This window comes from Molothrus aeneus, chromosome 6 (assembly GCF_037042795.1).
Source record: "Molothrus aeneus isolate 106 chromosome 6, BPBGC_Maene_1.0, whole genome shotgun sequence".
Lineage (NCBI taxonomy): Eukaryota > Metazoa > Chordata > Aves > Passeriformes > Icteridae > Molothrus > Molothrus aeneus.
This window is the reverse complement of record NC_089651.1, coordinates 6,368,254-6,387,585: the sequence shown is the minus strand read 5'-3', so window position 1 is coordinate 6,387,585 and position 19,332 is coordinate 6,368,254. Positions and strand designations below refer to the sequence as shown.

The following is a 19,332-nucleotide window of genomic DNA, read 5'->3' as shown; positions in this document are numbered from 1 at the left end:
TTTTGTGACAGGTCATGTCATGTTCTCATTATTACCAGCCATTTTAGCTAATATTACTGTTAATCTATTTGAAAGTTTAGTCTATTTTAATCTTTTTTAATCTTATTTTTAATCTATTTGAAAGTTCTCAAACTCTATTTGAAATCTATTTGAAAATAAACCCAATGGGTTATTTTGAAGGCAAAAGAGAAGGCTATTTTGATTATGCATTTTATTTTGGGAAATCTAAATACTTTTCATGGCACGGTATGCTTTCCAAACAGGCAGAAATAAGATGATTTGAACCACACAAGTCATACCACAGCCACAAAACCACAGCCACAAAAATCCTACCTTAAGCATACTGTAAAAGTAAACCTATTTGTGGGGTTCCCCCTCATTACCATGATAATTACCATGATAATAACCATGATAATAATTTCATTACCACACTAGCATTAACCTTTGTATTCAGCCTTTCCTTAGCTGCTGGTATTGACACATATACCAGATTAACCTGAAGGACATAAATTTCTGCATAAGAAAATTTCACCTTACACACCCAAATTTTGTTAGCTTGAAGTAAGAAGTTGCCCTTTATACTCTCAGAGCCAGTATCCAAGATGGTCAGCTCACTCTGAATGAAATCAGCTTTGTTGCAGCATGAAATTTAACAAAGTGACACTACTGATTATTCAAAACGTTCACACAACGTGCAATATTCACACACTTTTGGTCCTGCTATTTGGAAAAGTAACAAACTACACATTCAATCCTGCCATGACACATAATTTTTACTTATCTATGGAAAATTAGTTTTACTTATTTATTTTTGGAACACCAAAACGTATTAGCGTAATTTCATGCATCACCAGCTTTTGCCTTAAACACTACTGAATGCCAGAAGGTATTTAATTTTAATATTGTACTCACTGGGTGCTAACATCCACCTAAAAGCAGACTGCAGAAGGGGCTGAATCCACTCACACGCTGGGAGTCACACATCACTCCAGCCTCAGTCCAGACTGTAGTGCAAGGAGCCAAAAGTTACCCTAATACTCAGGTGAAGGAGATTTTAAATATTTAAATTGCAGCAGCCTCGAAGTTCTCTTGACCACAGTGAGACTGACAGCATAAAGAGCACCAATAACACAGATTGTTTGTGCTGGTGAGATTTGACACCTCTATTGCTCCTTATCAATCTCTGTGTGTGTCAACACCACTCAGTCAATATTGGTCTCAAACACTCGCACCATTCAGCGGGGGCAAGGCCACAGGCAACTTCCATTCCAAATTACTGATTTTGGAATTTTACACAGAAATTTCTTTTGATTTCTACTCAGAAATTTCTTTTGAATTCTACACAGAAACCCTTTTGAATTTTACACAGAATTTCTTTCGAATTTCACATAGAATTTCTTTTGAATTTTACACAGAATTTCATTTGAATTTCACACTGAAATTCTTTTGAATTTTACACAGAAACTCTTCTGAATTTTACACAGAAACTCTCTGAAATCTCTCTACCCAAATCTTTGCTTCTTGATCAAGCTAAGCTGATGTATTTTTCAGGCATCCAAATACAAAGCAGCAATTAACTGCCTGATTTTACTTTGAGCCCTTTCAATATTCTGTACAATACTTGGTACAGCTGAGTCATGAAGGCTAGAATCAAATTAAAATGCAAATTATGTTTATTATCATGACAAGGAAAAACCAGAATTATGTAGTCAAAGTAATTCATTTTTATGGTCTCTGTCACCTATATGCATGATCCTAATGCTTCTAAGAATAAAAGTATCTGAAACCCAATGACTCAATCAGAAAAAATAATCTGAATTTCTCTGTACATTGTTATATTTCATAGTTAAGTGTGAAGCTCAGTTGTGATACAAAAATCTGTTTACAAATATTTTCATTTAGTTACTTGTTTTCCTTTTTTATCAAAGCAGAAAAAATAAGATTACGAATCAGAGATTATCAGCTTTTTTTTGGGTTAATTTAGCCACTTAGTAAATAATATGTTTATCTTAAATACCAGCATGACTTGACCTTCTCTCAGTAAGTGACAAGTATCTTTTTGTCCACACATTTATATAATTTCCACCTTCACAGCAAACTGCTGCTGTCTTCTATCCCCAGTGATTATCATCTATCTACTGATGAAACCAACTTTTGTCTGTATTGTTTGATACAAGGAGGAGTATTTTAAATCAGTTTATGTCCTCTTGATTTGTGCAAAGTGCTTTAATGCCTCCCATTGTCAGCGTGAGCAAAAATAAGCGAAATATGCAGCCGGGTACAAAATTGCTAAGGAATATGAAAATAGTATCTTCTTATCAAGACAAAAAGATCTGTAGACAACCAGCCACCAGGTACAAAAACCTTCTGATTGGAAATTATTGCCTTCCTCTCTGCCTTCCCATCAGAAAGAGTTTTGCTATTATGAAATAAATTTTAGAAAATATGAAAGCAGTACTGTGTCAGTGTCCTTTATGAAACAAGGATAATTTTCATAAAAATCAAACTGTAAACCCTTGTTACTGTAATGAAAATAAATCCAGAACTCAACTGTTCATCTGGGAAAAAAATGCTTCAGCTGTTTATAAGATATTTCTAAATATTTTTGAAGCATACGTTATAAAGTGTTAATAATTAGAATTTAAGTTCTACAATCATTTTCGTAACGAGATGGTTACAAAAGCAGTATGAAATTCCTTAAGTCATCCAAACACCTATTTGAAACTTTATCATCAAAACCAAGAAGAAGGAATATTGGCTGAAAGAAAAAGCTGATGTCTCCTTTACAGATCAAAAAAATGCAAAGATTATTTCAGTATGGTAGCTATTTACTTGATGGGTACTGAAAACACATTTTCCTTTTAGAAAAAAAATCTACAACCCAAATAAAGCCTCAGAGAACTGTTCTTAGAAATACTCTTAGTTTAAAAGCTGTAGCAGTAAGCTTTAAAGATTTCCTGAGCACTTTCATACCACACTGATACAGATGAATTAAAGAATGAGAATATCATGAGCATGTCTGAAACTACCACTGGTTAAAGGAACACTTGATATTGCAATCCATCCAACTGAGATAACAGGTCCTTAAAAATAAATTAAGGATCTGGACATTTGTATGAAAAAGGAACTCAAATTACTCACATTCAGCTCCATCTCCTTAACCAAAACACAGAGGGGTTTGCCCTTGTTTGAAATTATTTCAGAGGCTTCTTACCCCTCTCTCGTGGCCACAGCTCTCTTCACAGAGAGCAGCAGGAACAACTTCCCAAGCACTGTGCTCCTGGAGAAGCCCAGAGAGAAGAAAACAATTCTCATCTCTACCCACTGCTCCTCGTGTTTGGCACATGTGGAATGTGTTATGGAGACTGTTCACCCAGAGTGATTTGTCAACTGGATTCTGCTGAGGGTTGTTTGGATTCCTTGGCCAACTGGGTCAAAGCTGTGTCCTGGCTGACTCAGACAGCCATGGGTTTTTCTTTAGTATCTCTTTTAATATAGTATCTCTTTAGTATGTAATTCAATACAGTGTTAGTGTAATAACATATATTTTAATAAAGCAATTCTATATAATATATATAATAATCTATATTATAAAATTATAGATAATATACAATATATTGTATAATATATAATATGTTTTTATATAGAGAATATTATATTATATATCAATATATAATAGTATGTCATATTCTAAATGAATACAATATTATATAATATAATATGTATAATTATATAAATATATAACTAATAAATATAGCATTATATAAAAACATAATATTATAGATAATATTATATATTATATATAAATGTAAACATACAATATTATATATAAAAATATACAATAGTATATATATATATATATATATGAAATAAAGAATAATATATTCTTATAAAGCCTCCTGGAAGAAAAAAAAACAACAACAACAACAAAAAACCGAAACAAACCAAAATACAATATTTTATATATATATATATATATATATGAAATAAAGAATAATATATTCTTATAAAGCCTCCTGGAAGAAAAAACAAAAAAAAAAAGGTGGAAAAAGCTACCATTTTCATTGCCTTCTCCAGCAAAAATCCTGGGAGAGAGAATTATGTCTTCCTCTCTTCAGAGAATGTGAATACCACACTCTCTATCAACTTACACGATGGTTCTCTCATTCTCTAAGTGTTAGAACCCTAAATACTGAGAATTTTGAGCTTTCTGTGGTGAGAGGCACAAACTCACAAGAGGACACTACGTTTGACCTAAAGCTATAAAGAGTTTTCCAAAGTTGATTAGTGGCACTAGGATTATGGGTGTGTAGTTGGTTAGAAGTGGATAATATCACAGAGTAAAAAACTTCAAGTTTAGGGTTTTAGAATATAGTAATAAATATGAAGCAAAATAGAGGTTTTAAAACAGAAACAAATTATTCTTCTTTACTTTCTTCCTCCCTCTCCTTCCTAAGTTTAAATAATATTTTATAACTAAAAAAGTCTGCATTGTGGACTTCAAATAATCAATTAAGTTTTAAAAAATTAAGTATAATTTCTTAAATAATTTAACTTTAAAAAAAACCTTGTAACAAAAAGTAATTAACCATTTTATACCTTACTTAAAAAAACTGCAGAACTCACTGCTGTAAAATTATAACAGTAATACAAAAAAAACCAAAAAATCACCTAAATCTAAACACACACTATCACACCAAAAACTTTCAATCCTAACCCCCAAAAAAATAAAAGAAGAAACCCAACAAATAAAAACCCCACATGTAAGGAGTTAGCATTTCAGAGTATTCCTAGAAAAACAAACTGTGATGGAAGAAAACCAACTCATCCTGGTGTTTCTTTGTTTCCTGATCCACACCTGTGCTCTAAAAGGTGCAGCCTCTCCAGCCAGAAAGGGATGGAGCTGCCTGACCTGTCCCTCCATTGTTTGAGGACATCTGAAGCTCTCCAAGATAATCCAGATGCATGAGCAGATGGATCACACTGATGGGGCTGAAGTGTGAGGCTGGACCTGACCACATCCTGAGCTCTCTTTGTGTGGGAATGGTTTTGGGATTGTGGCACAGTTTGGGAATGGCACTCCCCAGTTTGGTGCTCCAAACCATCCACTGCTGGCTAACTTACCCTTCTGCTGATGCCTCAGGTTTCAGCTTTTCTATGCTTCACATTCTGTGCTGCTTTAGTGTGTGGGTCTGAGCTTCACATGAGGGGATGGTGAGCTCTGTGCACAGAGCAGGGAGACAAAACAATTCCTGCTCCAGCTGGGCACCAAGGACAAATGATCCCAATCTCAGCCCAAGAGCACAAACCCCGTGGGCTGGAGAGAGAAAAACAAGCAGGGTGGGACTGCAGGGGCTAAAGCTGGAATGGGACAATGAACTGCAAGATGCAAATGGAGCAGAACTGATCCAAGGGAGAGAGCCCGGGAGCGCTGGTGCATTTTGGGGCCATTTTGGTTCATCTTGGGTGCAGGCCTGGCTGGGCTCTGGTGCTGCCCAAGGTGGATCCATGGAGGAGATGCTTTGACTCAATCCCTACTTGATTCTTTAGCTCTGTCCAGCCCCTGCTCTAGGGCAGCCTGCACAAGGCATCACTGCCACACCCCCTGTCCCTGCAGCAGGATGGAAAGGAGAACTGCAGGCACAGCAGATGCAGATCACAGGCTGGGCTGAGAACAATTTACTGGAAGCAGCAAATGAAATAAGAAAATGTGCAGCCCTGGCAGCCATTCCAGTATCAGGGCATACAGGAGAGGTGAACAATTCACACACAGGCGTGTGGGACCACATGGAACTCCACGGGCTCCCCAGCACCCACCCACACCTGGGGGAGACCCCTTCCCTCCCCACCCCTGCTCAGGATGTGGGGTGGTGGGCAATGACATCCAGGTCCTGGCCATGCCCCTCCTGGCTGCTGCCAAAGTTAACCTGGCTGGAACCAGGGTATATTGCAAGAGAAACTGAACCAAAAGTGATAAATGTCAGTTATCCACAAAACTGAACCTCACTTAATGTAAAACTCATCTCTTCTAAGATGGTCCTACCAAAATAATATGATGAAGCAGCTTATTCAAAAGCACTCAGATCAAAATGACATTATGTTTTGGTACAGGAATATGTTTGGCTTTCCTATTCAAATGTTTTGGGAAACAAAATAAAAGCCAGTAAAGTAATACTTGAATGTTAATGGCATTTGAGGGTCTTTTAACTACCCTCAATTGACTTTTTCCACTTCATATTTCAAGTAACTCACTTCTCTTCGTTGCCTGCTTTTGGGAGACAGTCAGATGTTGACATACATGGAGAATTCTTTAGAAAGAAATAACCCTAACACTAACTACTTAAGTATACTTATATGCAATTAAGGCACCATTATAATCAATATACCTTGACTGCAATTAGTTGTATTCCTTCCACAACTACAGTTAAAAGCTAAAAAAAAAACACTACATAGCAAGAAAAGCACCAATATATAATACTCAGCTACAACTCATAAGCACACAAAGAAAAGCTTATCAAAATTGAAAAAAAGAGAGCTGCTTTTTCTAGAACTGGGGAAAAAAAATCTATTTTCCCCCGAGCATACAATGCACAGCTGATCTATCACTTTTTTTTTCTGCAAACTTGGTGTAATTCTGAAAGCAAAATCCACAAGCACCCTCACACTTCAAAATCACTTTACCTTAAAAAAAGGCATTTAAATTTTATGATGAATTCTGTACTATTTATCCATACTTTTGGAGCAAAATTTCTCATTCTGCTCAAAGAATTACAAAGCACACATTTTTTTTTCCCTCTGCAAGATCTTCTCATACTTAAAAATTTTCCATGCTGTTGGTTAATGGCCAAATTTCAGCCACCTCTCCAGCCTCCTCCTTTCAGTGGGCATGAAAGAGTTTATTTCTAATATCTGGTGCTACTGCCTGAGTTTTATCTTCTTCTCCTGCATCCTCAGCAGCAATTCCCAAGTTGGTGGCTTCCCCAGAAAGCACGTCAAAGGATTCCCACCCACACACTGAATATCTAACAGACCCTGACCCATTTTTGCCTTATTAAAGCAGCACTACATGTTTTAAAAAAAAGAAAAATAATAAGCAGCAACACCAAATGAATGTGAGAGCTGCAGCTGGAATTCCTCTGCCCTCTTCAGATTTCAGCTCTGAAAAAAAACCGCTAGCAAAAAATAGAGGCACATTTAAAGCGCAAACATCAAATGTCTTTTTCCTCAGTTTTCTCCTCCAGTGACTTATTATTCCCGCTGTCTTTCAGTTCAATATATGGAGGATTTCCTTTATGAGTTCTGAATATAGAAAACCCCCTTAATTTATCCATATTTATCCTGCTCTTGGCACAGAACCTTTGGCTGTATTTCACAGAATCACAGAAATAAATGCTGAGGTTGGAGGGACCACCCAGTCCAGCTGGCCTGCCCAGACAGGCTCACCTGCAGCAGGTGTGCACCCCCAGTGTAAGCAAGTTCTTCCTCATGTCCAGGTGGCACTTGTTGTGTTTTACTTTATGGCCATCAGCAAACCAAGCCACACACTGAGTAACAAAATTATTTCACTAAGATTACTGCCATCTAACCAAAATAACCAATAACATGTGCAGCACTCTGGTTTAAGCAGGGAAAAAATGGCAATAGAAAATTCAGTTGAAGCATGACTTTCAGTTTGCCCATTGCAATCACAGCTTCAGCCAGTGGGAATCAGATTTTACTGGTGATGGGTACACAAGAGCCTCTTGCCCAGCTTGGTGCTGTCACCTCCAAAGCACAGGAGCCACTTCAGCAAGTCAAACAACCTCTCCCTGAACAGGGGTGCCAAACAGAGGAGGTGGAGAACTGCCTGGGAAGTGGAAGATGTTCCCAGCCCTGTGTTGCAGTTTTTCAGTGAGGTACATGCAGGGCTGTGCCTCTCACAGAGGGACAGCCCCACATTTCTCTCCAACTGCCATTGCCATTTCTAAGGTAGCACAGCTGTTTCTGTGGCTCCCTGGTGAGCCAGGCTGCTGTTTCACCTGAGAACAGATCTGACCAGATACAGATGTCACCCAGATCAATTCCCCAGGCTTTTGATGCCCATGCGGATTTGAATTCAACTGATGCAAGGTTTGTTTCTAACACAGTGCAGAAAATAGACAATAAAATCCCATAATGTTAGACCAACTATCTTTTAACAAATATTGAAAAAAAATCCATTCATAAAAGCTCCATATCTCTGAAATAAATCCCTTATACTCAACTAATTTGTAAGCAAACACTACCTGTTTATAAATTATATCCTTATACCTCCTTTCTCCTCTTAATTTGACAATGGTTTATGCAACTGACTTCCCAGGGAAAGCAGATTCATAATTAGCACATACAGAACATTCTTTTGCCATAAATTTTAATACAAACTATTATAAGAAAAGATAGTATTTACCTTATGAAAAAGGACTCACCTATTCTTTCCAATAGGAAGGACAGAAAATGAGGGAAAACCACCGGAGCAAATAAGAATATGGCTCTGTATCCTTCAATACATATCCAGGTGACATGCAGTCATCTTTCAATGATTAAGACTGTTCACCAAGAACACCATGTTATTTAAGGATCCACTTCATTCTAAGGATAACTTGCATCCACTAAGGTAGATACCAGCATCAAAACTAAGACCCAGACCTCCTTTGTCTATTAAACCATCCTAAGTTACATCAAGCGTTATGCAAAGTTCATCTTTTCCAAGCAAGCAGAAAATTACTGGTGTCAATTATTGTCAGAGGAGCACCCAACACTTGTCAACTCTCCTCATCTATCTGGAAAATGAACTTTTCACATCCAGGTTTGCATAGGATACTTTGAGATAAACTTCTACAGAGTCAGAGGACTGCTCATTGTTGGTTTACGTTGTGGCAATGTTTCTCAAAGACCAGTTTTCCCATGACATTTGGCAGAACATGTTTGCAGGCTTAGTTTAAAAGAAAATGGACTTTCCTTGACAATACTCTCCACAGCATTCTGTCAAAAAAAGTATTCTCTGGAGAAATAACAGAGGGGAGAGGCATTCCACAAATTTGTAAGGGTACACTGCATGTCACTTCAGCCCAGAGAGAGAACTGAAAATTTAAAGAAACAGATGTAAATGGTCTTAGAGAGCAGGATGGCTAGAAAATAAGCTATGCTGTCCTGGCACATGCCTGCATTTCTCACACTGGGTCTCTGTCAAACACACTTGAAATGCACAGTTTAGCCCTTTATCTTAGAAAAGCTGAGGAACACCTTGAACCAGGTGGTTTTTCATCGGCCTCTTCCAGATCTCTTCTCACTGCAAATATTTGCTTTCCTTCATGTTAAAGCTCTTTTTGAAATAATGTTTTCAACCTGACAGTGAGTATTCTCTCCTTACTACCTCACCTAAATTTCTCAAGTCTTGACTACTCCACGGTATTTAATTTTGTATCTACATATTTTTACTTCTTGGTCAGATCTGAAAATGTCACTTTCTGAAAAGCTCACATTTAACTTCATATATTGCACACTTTTGCACCAATGCACTGATGTTCTGACTGGGTTCTTTCCTGAATTAAACAAAGGAGCAAGAACTTTGCATAACTAAAAAAGATGTGAAAATTTGCACTTAGCAATTGTTCATTTAGCAAATTCAGCACTCTTATTTAAAAAGAAAATTGAAGCATAAGCTATACACAGAAACTGTAGCTTATTAAATTGTTCAGTAGTTTCTGAAGCCAGTGGCAAAATACTTAGCAAACCCAATACTGAATTACAATTATTTTGAGGTTTTTAAAATTAAAATATTCATAATCCATATTTAAATGACCTAATTATTTTAAGACCTATTATTCCATCATTTTTGTGAAATTCATACCACCAAGATAAGTTTTTGTGCTACTATGCAATCAGAACCATCTCAGGGCAAGCAGAACACACGAATCTTTTTAAAATCCCTTTTAAAATATAAAATTAGCTACTTGATGCCTGCTTAAAAGAACACATTTAACTCCAAAACCCAAGAAGCAGCTGCATGCACTCATAAACAAATTGAATTGGATCTCCTGTTCAAGAGGGTGCACAGAGCACAGAACACTATCCACAACAAGACATTAAGACTACATAATATATAAAATATATCTAATATATAATATATATCATATTATATATTAATATATAATATATATCATATTATATATTTCATATATTATATTTTATATATTATATTACATATTATATTTTATATATTATGTAATAATATATATAAATATATTAAATTACTGCTCAAACACCAAAATACCCACCTTACCCCAGCCATTTTTCTGAGACAGGAGGAGATAACTTACGGGTAGGCTGCTGCCAGCTGCAGAGCTATGCTGTGAGCTGTGGGGTCCCTGTCCAGGGCATACACTGTGATGTCTCTGGCTCTCTCCAGGAGAGCTGCTGTATGGCCTCCAGCTCCAAATGTCATATCCAGGAAACTCTGGGGAGGGAAAACACAAACATTTTCAGCTCACAGCACTGACAAACTGAGGGCTGGTGTAGAACTTAAGTTTGAAAATCCCCCTCGTGTACTAGAGGGAAACACACCGCTGCCTTTTTGGAAATGTTTCTTGTATTCTGACATCATTGCAATTCTGCACAAAATAATCTCTCACCAAAACAAAACTAAAAACAAAAAGGAAAACCAAATGCCCACAAACAAACAAATAAATAAAAACACCAAAAAAAACCCCCAACAAAACCAAAACAAACCAAACCAAAAAACCACCCCCCCAAAAAAAAACACCAAAAAAAAACCAAACCCCGCAACAAAAAAACCCCAAACCTCTTAGTGGAATTCTATAGTCTGGGGAATACATACTAGCAAACAGAAAAAAAAAATATTTTTATTGTTTTTGTGACATTGTATCTAAACCAAAGTACAAATGTGACTGACTCTCTGCACCTTGGCATTGCCATAAATCTTTTCTCTCAGCCCTGATTGAACTGACCTCTGTTGACTGAGGGAAACTTAAGCTAGACCTGAAAAACAAATTCTCCATATACTTCAATATTAATATCTGCATGGGGATTTTTTTCCACCTCTCAGATTATTTTTTTATGTGAAACAGGTTTTGAAAACTATTTATCAGCTACAATCATATTCAACAGAAATTGATATGAACTAAACTTATTCTCACAAATTATAGAGCCCAAGGGTAAAAATACCTTTTAAGTGAAATCATCCAATCTGACTCTTGAAAGAACTAAGATTCAACCAAAAATTCCTTTAGATAAGAACAGAAATTCAAAGACAATGAAGAAGAACTAAGGTTCAATCACAAACTCCATTGGATAAGAACAGAAATTCAAAGGCAATGAAGACCCAAACATATTTCCAGAAACATTTTTTAGGAAACAGAGACTTATATATGAAATTCCCCCCCAAAAAATAAATAACATACTTTTGAGACTAATAATCTAACTCTGCTGTGGCTGAAACAATTATTTAACACAATTTCTTTGTGCTATACTATCACATTTCCTAAGCCTACATTCTATGAGCAAAAGTTCCCTACAATATTTTACAAAGTTAATGAAGGAAACAAAATTTAGCTGGGTGATCACCCAATATTAAATTGCATCACTCAGATGAAGAAATAAAGCACTGACCCCAGAATGTTTTGTAAGCAGTATCTACAGGACAAATCTATGTTACAGAAGACACACCATCCATTCTAAACCATCTCTTTAAGCATTCTGGTTTATCTTCTGCCATGACAAAAACAAAAGTATGCTCCTTGAAACCAATTTATAAACACCAAACAGACAGTTAAAAAATATGGTTGTTCCTTTAACACAACTGAACAGAAAAATTTAGCTAAATTTTAGATATACTTGCATATGCTAAAAACTCGAAGCATGTTCTCTATAAGTTCTCACATACCTGCAAGATTCAGAGAAGCTTTCTTGTTAAAGACTGCAATCACTTTGGGATTTCTTTGCATTGAACTGTTACATCTACTGCACCCATAAAATTCCAACACTGGCTATTGAGTGGGATATTAAACTAATTAGCTACTTATCTATTATCTCCCTTCAACGAAAATTAATATAAAAATGTAATTTTTCACTCTGCATTTAGTTCAGCAAATTGTAAAAATGAACATACATTCTAGAAAACTAAAATAAAAATCCTAAATATCTAAAATACAAATCCTCCTAAATTACTTTTAAAATTTCCAGGGTATATCTGTCATGCTTTGATTTCCACTCAAGTTATTTCCATTTAATCCTTACCAGAACTAATGTACATAAGCAATAAACAGACCCCTAGCTTTTATATTCTAGCTCTGTAGGGAAATCCATTTAGAAAATCCCTTTAGAAATATGTGGAGGAGCAACAGAAAATTAAAACCAGCTTTTTTTTTGCATAAGATTAACCCACTCAGAAATGCACTCAAAAACTTAATCACAGGAGTCCCAAGTGTCATTTAGGATTGCACTTATTGTGCAGCAACACATTACAATCAAAACCAACCTAAACTACATCATAATTCCTCTTGGAAAAAAAAAAAAGTTTAATCAGCATGAGTCACATCTTCATGGTTGGGTTTGGTTGTTTTGTTTTGTTAAAAAAAACCAAACAAATGCTCTTGTTCTCTATCATAGCTAGAAAACTAGGATGAAAACTTGGAAAAAAATCAGTATTTTCTTTTCTAAAACTGACCTACAGTGTTGGCAGGAAGAGTCATGGAAGGGATAGGAAGTGTCAGAAGAGTTACTTCTATGTTGAAAGTAAAATAATTTGAAATAATAATTTTATTCCACTTAAACTCACTAGCAAACTGACTTTCCAGAAGATAGTCTTTTCCCACTAATATGTTTAACTACTTACTTACTTCTTGCATGTCTGCTTGTCTTCTAAACATCTGACTCTTCTTTGGTCATCTCTACAAAGTACTGAACACATGTCACGCTTCTTTCACCACCACCACTTCTACAAAGTCCTTGGTTCCATCATGTTTGAACAGCAGAACATGAAAAAGTCAATTAGGGACCTTTTTGGCCAAACCTGCAGACAATTTTGCTTTTTAAGCAACACGTAACACTGAGATGTTTATTTCCAGATGAATTTTTGAAGATGTTCTAGCTCATTCAAGAATACTTGTATTTTGTTTAATAGTCCTACCTTTCCTCACAGACACCTGCTTCTGCTTTCATTCATTTTCAATTTGATACGCTTGAAGCTTGACAAGCCCTTTATACACCCTGCCTCTTAACAAACCACACAGAAGATGCTGAAGATAAACCAAAAATAAACATTGGCAATGCAAGGTGGAGGAGAAGAGAGAGGATGGGGTGGTTGTGCCATGGCACAGTGACAAACTCCCAATGTTGTGACAGCACTGGAAAGCTTCAGTGAAGAACCCAAGCAAGCCATTGACCTGCTGGGAATGAACACAAACTCACTCAATTCCCCTTTCTGAAAGAACCAACACACTCCACCCCAAACCTTTAAGCAACACCAGCCATGGTCTTTAACCTGAGAGCACCAGATTTAATCCACATCCACCTCCTCACAACCCAGCTGTTCCACTCAAAAGCTACACTCTGCATCTAGAATATGAAAAAAAAAAACAAACCAAAACCTATCACCTTAAGTTAGCAAATAGAATGATTATGATATTAACATGTCCATTTTGGAGCATTGATCAGATTAGAAATTAATCACTATAATATCCTGCTTCATAATATGCTTCTTAACGTATTCCCTCCATCTTTCACACCTGAAATAAAAGATACATCTTTTTTTTCTTCCTCTTTCTCTCTTGCCTACTAGTTTTTAATCAAATGAAATTAAATGACATTTTATCCTCCCGGTCCTATAAATACTGGGAAAGATTATTACATGAATTTCTCCTGCAGTGACTCATCATTCCATTGTTAAATTACGATAGTCCCATCAGAGTCCCCCTGGGAATTTCATAATCAGTTTGTGACTGCACGTTTTAGAAAGCATTTGGCTCTCTCATGACACACAGAGAGCAACAAACTAAAATCTCCCAGCTTTCATTTTGCAGCTAGATCTACTACAGTTGGAGAGACACAAAGAGTTGGGGTTCACCATTTTGGTATACAAGACTTGGTACAGAAAAGCTCCCATAAACAATACCTTTTAAGCATTTCATTTTACTATGGCTGATCTGGAATTCCTGTAATTATCATGTTCCACATGTAATAAACTTAACTCCACACACTTGACAGCCTTTGTGATTATTTTTCCTTTGCCGTGTAACAAAATGAGATTGCAGAACTTAACACAAAATTGAGACTCAAATGTGACACATAAATTGAAACATCATAATGCTTGCTTTTAAAAGCTCACAATTCCAGTATTTTCCACTCTCTTCTTTCTTTATTTTTTAAAGGCAAGAACTTTATATTCTTTTTTAAGTAATTTGATCCTTTAGATGTATGACTTCATTTTCCCCTAATTACTTCAAGCACTCCAGCAGATGATCTTTCAGAAAGTGTTTTTTCTTCCTCTCACAACCCTGACATTGTCTGAAAGAGGACTCTGACATACTGGACAACATCCCCAAACGACTGTGGCAAATTGTACAAAACCCCTAAGACAGGCTGAGTTAGGGGTACAGGACATCCCAAACAACCTCCTGTCCTGGGCATCAGTGCCCCATGAGCAGCCTCTCTCTCCCCACTCCATGAGACAAACTCCTGCCATGTCTCTTTTGTCCAGGCAATCTCTCTGGATCATTAATACACTGTGATAAAGATCATTAACACATTGTGATAAGCAAGCACACATAAGGCATTTCCCATGGCTCTTTCCAATACACAGAATTAATTTCTTCTAAAACCAGAAAGGCTGTTTTCCCCAAAAAGTGACCATGCAATGAATAATTCTTTAATTCTATTAATTATTATTAATATAATTTATTTAATTCTATTAATTAATTATATTATTTAGTTCGATTCTTTAATTCTATTTATATTATTCAATCCCCAGTCCTGTTTATCCACACTTGTTCTATGAAATAAAAAATTAAAAATCCATATTGACAGTGACCACTTTGGGTGCCTTCAGCAAGTGCAATCAGCTAAACCATTTTCCCTCCAAGTTCTCTAATAAAAAATAAAATAAATAAAAATCAGCCTCAAAACAACCTTCCCAGAAAATGCTGTTCCTTCCTGCAATGGTTTAATACAGAACCACAAGAGACAGCCCCACAATCACTCCTCTACCCTCTGAAGCTCCTGCTGTTGGCATTTGTCCCCTTCTTGCCTAAGAAAAACGTTTCATTGAATGGCAGCCATTCAAGAACAGTGAGCAGAGCATTTTGCAGTACTCCTCCCAACTTAAATGCTCATAAGAATCACCCAACAACATGAATGCCATGTTTGAAATATGATCAGAAGAAAAATTAGCTTGCAAGAACCCCACCCTTAGCCAGTACCACATCAATGCCATAGATAACACTTGAACAGTGATCCAAATGGAGAATTTCCACCCAAAACTGGGCTCCACAAGTCAAGAAACTAGGAAACCAGAAATCAGATTTTTTTTAGAAAATAAACTAGAAACCCAGAACTTTGCTGTGGGAGAAAGGAAATCCAGCCACAAACCCTGCTGCAACAGCTGAGAACCCAGCCCCAGCACCTCACCACTCATGTTTCATCTCCCAGAAAAGTTACAAAGAACAACAATGATGAAATAAGAATATTTTCAGTTGTATCAATGTTGAAATGAGTATAGTTTCAGTTTTAGCAATGATGAAAAGAGTATAGTTTCAGTTTTAGCAATGATGAAAAGAGTATAGTTTCAGTTTTAGCAATGATGAAAAGAGTATAGTTTCAGTTTTAGCAATGATGAAAAGAGTATAGTTTCAGTTTTAGCAATGATGAAATGAGTATATTTTCAAGAAACTTGCAGAACTATTTGTTCTGAAAATGGCACTCTTTCCACTTTTGACAGGATTGGAAAAAGCACCCACAACCAGAGTACTGATTTATTTAAAACATACTACAAAGGAAAAACTGGAGAATAGCTAGCTAGCATCCAAGCTATGCTGCCTAACATTTCAGCTCCCTAGAAGAAAAGGAAACACCTGGAAACTGCTGCCTGAAGAAAGAGAAATAAAACGGAGACTCTCTCATGCAATTGGCATTCATGCAAATGTCAAAGTAACAATATTTTTTCTTGGAGTAATATTATTATTATTATTATTATTATACTGAGTAGTCTAACAAAGGTAAGTGCACAAGAAGAAAAACATGATGAGACAATTAGGTTCTGTAGTGTTTCTGTAATATCAAAGCCACCATCAACTAGTGTATTCCAAGCCAATCAAAGCTAGATCACAGTGCTCCTCTCTGTTTTTACTGATCTTCCTCAGTGGGATGACAAGCCAACATTTCTCACAATAATAAATTTTTCATACTTGAAATAAGAGCTAGTGTTTGCTTGAAAATGCAAAGAAGGTCAAAACACGAGGATGTTTGTTAAGGCTAACAATAAATATTTATTACTGCATTGCCAGCCACTGTTGGTCTGTATCAAAGTATTTCTTCTTATTTTATTTGTATCTATTCCATCTCTTTGTGGAAAAAAAAATCCTGAGAGCAGAAAAGCAATATAAACAAAACAATCAACACATTGCAAGATGCTTTTTGCTACTTCATTTTTCTAGTGTTCCTACGATGAGTCATGTTCTCTAAATTCGCTGTCTGAATTTCCTTGGTATTCACAACAGAAATTGGTCATTGTCACAACACAACTTGTTTTCCACTCTGCTTTATTTTCCAAATATCAACTCTAAGTGCAATAAAGGACATCTGACCTCTTGTTCAAACACCTTGGGTTTTTCTACAGCTTACTATTTTAAGGCACTCAACTATTTAATATACACTAGGCAGAACAAGCTGAATTGAAGTGGGGAGCATTGACAACAAATTCTATAGGAACTTTTTCTAGCAGTGATTTTTTTTCCCCAAGAAATAGTTGATCTGCTTTATCCTTTTATTATCACTTCTTTCACAACTAATTACTGCAAAGGTATGAATAGAGACATTGTAAAAATAGTTACTGTTGTCAGTGTTCCTTGAATAAAGTACACAGACTATTGTTTGGGACTATATATTGAAAGTCCACTGTGAGAAAAGGCAATCTCTTCTCAGTTCCTCAGGATTTTATTTTCCTTCTGCAAAGCTCAAAATTGAGAATTCATGTTTAGTGCTGGCCTTTGTCAAGACCAACATCACTGAACCTATGTTTTCAATAAACACAGAGAGAAAATTAATACAAAGGACAAATGAAATCTATAATCTTTTCCTTCTAAGAGTAAGGAAAAATACATCCAAACTTCAACCTCTTTTCTTCCAATTTCAAGACCAACTTCAGCTTCAGTGTATGAGCAAAGATTTTTCATCCTATAACGCATCAAGTCTATATGGCACCAGACAGGAGCAGAAGTTCTATTGCTTTGAAATCCATAATTTTCACCCAAATTGAGTTACTAACATGTCATTCAGGCTTTTCTAACAGCTATTCTTTGGGAGATGGCCAAAAGGTACAAGGATTTGTATATTGCTGAGGTTTTTCTTTAATTCCACCTCTTTATTATGTCATCAAACCACTTTGGATTGACCATGATGCACCTTAAAAAGCAGGAATCCATGGAGATATTGAAGTGCTTTCATTTTAAGATAATTGTCCAAATGGACAGAGAAGCAAAAATTTTTTTCAGAAAAAAACTTTCCAGGTCACTGCATGCAGCAACATCCTAAATGACAATTCTAGGAACAGAAAAATACGATTATTCCCTTTTTAATGCTATTTGAAATGCACAAGGAGATGATATATATAGAGAGTTCTGTTCAGGACATGTCTATCAACAAACTCTAAAATCATCCTGTTTGGTAACTTTAAGTACCATGTAATGTTACAATTATGAAATTAGTATATTTTCAAGAAACTTGCAGAACATATTTGTTTTGAAAATGCTATTCTTTCCACTTTTTACAGGATTGGAAAAAAAAAAAGCCCAACATATATTCTATATTTCTATATCGACAAAAAAAAAGCAGAAAAAAAACATTTCATCCAAATTAATTCACAACCTCCAAAAACCCAAATTCACAACTCCAAAAGCCCTGGAAGAGCAGAAATGGGGTCTTTATGGCCATCAAGCCAAGCAGGGGCCAGCACACTGAACTTCAAAGTTTTGGGGCAAAAGCACACAGGTTCAATAGGATGAATTCATCCTAGGATGAATTCAATGGGGCCAATTCAATGGGGGCAATATTAACCTTCTCTGCCCAGGGTGGGCTGAAGGCACATTTGAATGGCCATGCAGGACGTGCACAGGGAGATGCCAAGTGCTCCAGCGGGAATGTCTGGCAGCAGAAAAAGGGGAGGGCAGCAGGCAGCCAGGAGCTCAGGATAAAAGGAGGCTGCATCACCCAAAAACCTTGAGAGACACCTCTCAGGGTTATGGCCTAGTGGAATCTCTTGCTTTATTCAAATAAATTAGATTGTTGCAGGGCTCCTCTGTGGACACTGCCCTTCCACAGTGTGATTTTCCACACACACATGTAAGCCAGCCAAGATATTTCTGGGACCAATGTTATTTAAAACATTCTCACACTACCAAAACCACATACCTGCTACAGAAAATGCTTTTTAATTAACAGAAAATACATTCTCAGAGGATGTAATGCTCTAATTCACAAACTTCCACAAAAAATGAATGAAAGGAAAAAAAACCTGTTCTGTAGCAAAGTGTTCTAAAAGAAAGCAAAAGCGTCAGGTTTATGTATTTTGACCCTAATACCTGATCTAAATCTCATTTGCTGCTGAAGTTGTTCACCAACAAAATGAACACTATATTTCTCCTGCTCTCTTTCTCCTGGTCACCTCCAAGGCATGCACAACACAAAGCTATAATCCAGATTTCCACAAACTGCTGATTGTGAATCAACTTATGTCAGCACTGATAATCCCCAGGAGCTCTCTGACATGGCAAACATGTTAAAAGTATTGTTTAGATATGCTGAAAACAGCAATTGAACAATCAAGTTTTTTACATTAAAGAAAAAAAAAATCTCCTAAACATTTACCACATATTCAACATTTGCATTTCTTACAGCACTATACGTGCACTACATATAATTCTGTCCATAATTTCCCACTAAATCAGAGTCACCATTTCATCTCCTTTCCTACATGGACTTTGAGCTTTTTCAAAGAAATCTCTCTATCAGTTTTTGCAAAGCACAGCAAAACACGTGAGTCTAAAATTATTATGTGAGATACATGCAGAAAATCTTGGTTCTGCA

The 19,332-nt window shown here is 36.3% G+C and overlaps 1 protein-coding gene across 1 annotated transcript in view; it reads right to left on the bottom strand.

Moving 5' to 3' along the window:
• The window catches only part of METTL15 (methyltransferase 15, mitochondrial 12S rRNA N4-cytidine), a 78,220-nt gene that overhangs the window by 36,859 nt on the left and 22,029 nt on the right, over positions 1 to 19,332 (bottom strand). The window contains exon 3 of the mRNA XM_066552222.1: positions 10,338 to 10,474. Coding sequence (XP_066408319.1) covers positions 10,338 to 10,474 — 137 coding nt within the window. The remainder of the gene's footprint in view (positions 1 to 10,337; positions 10,475 to 19,332) is intronic.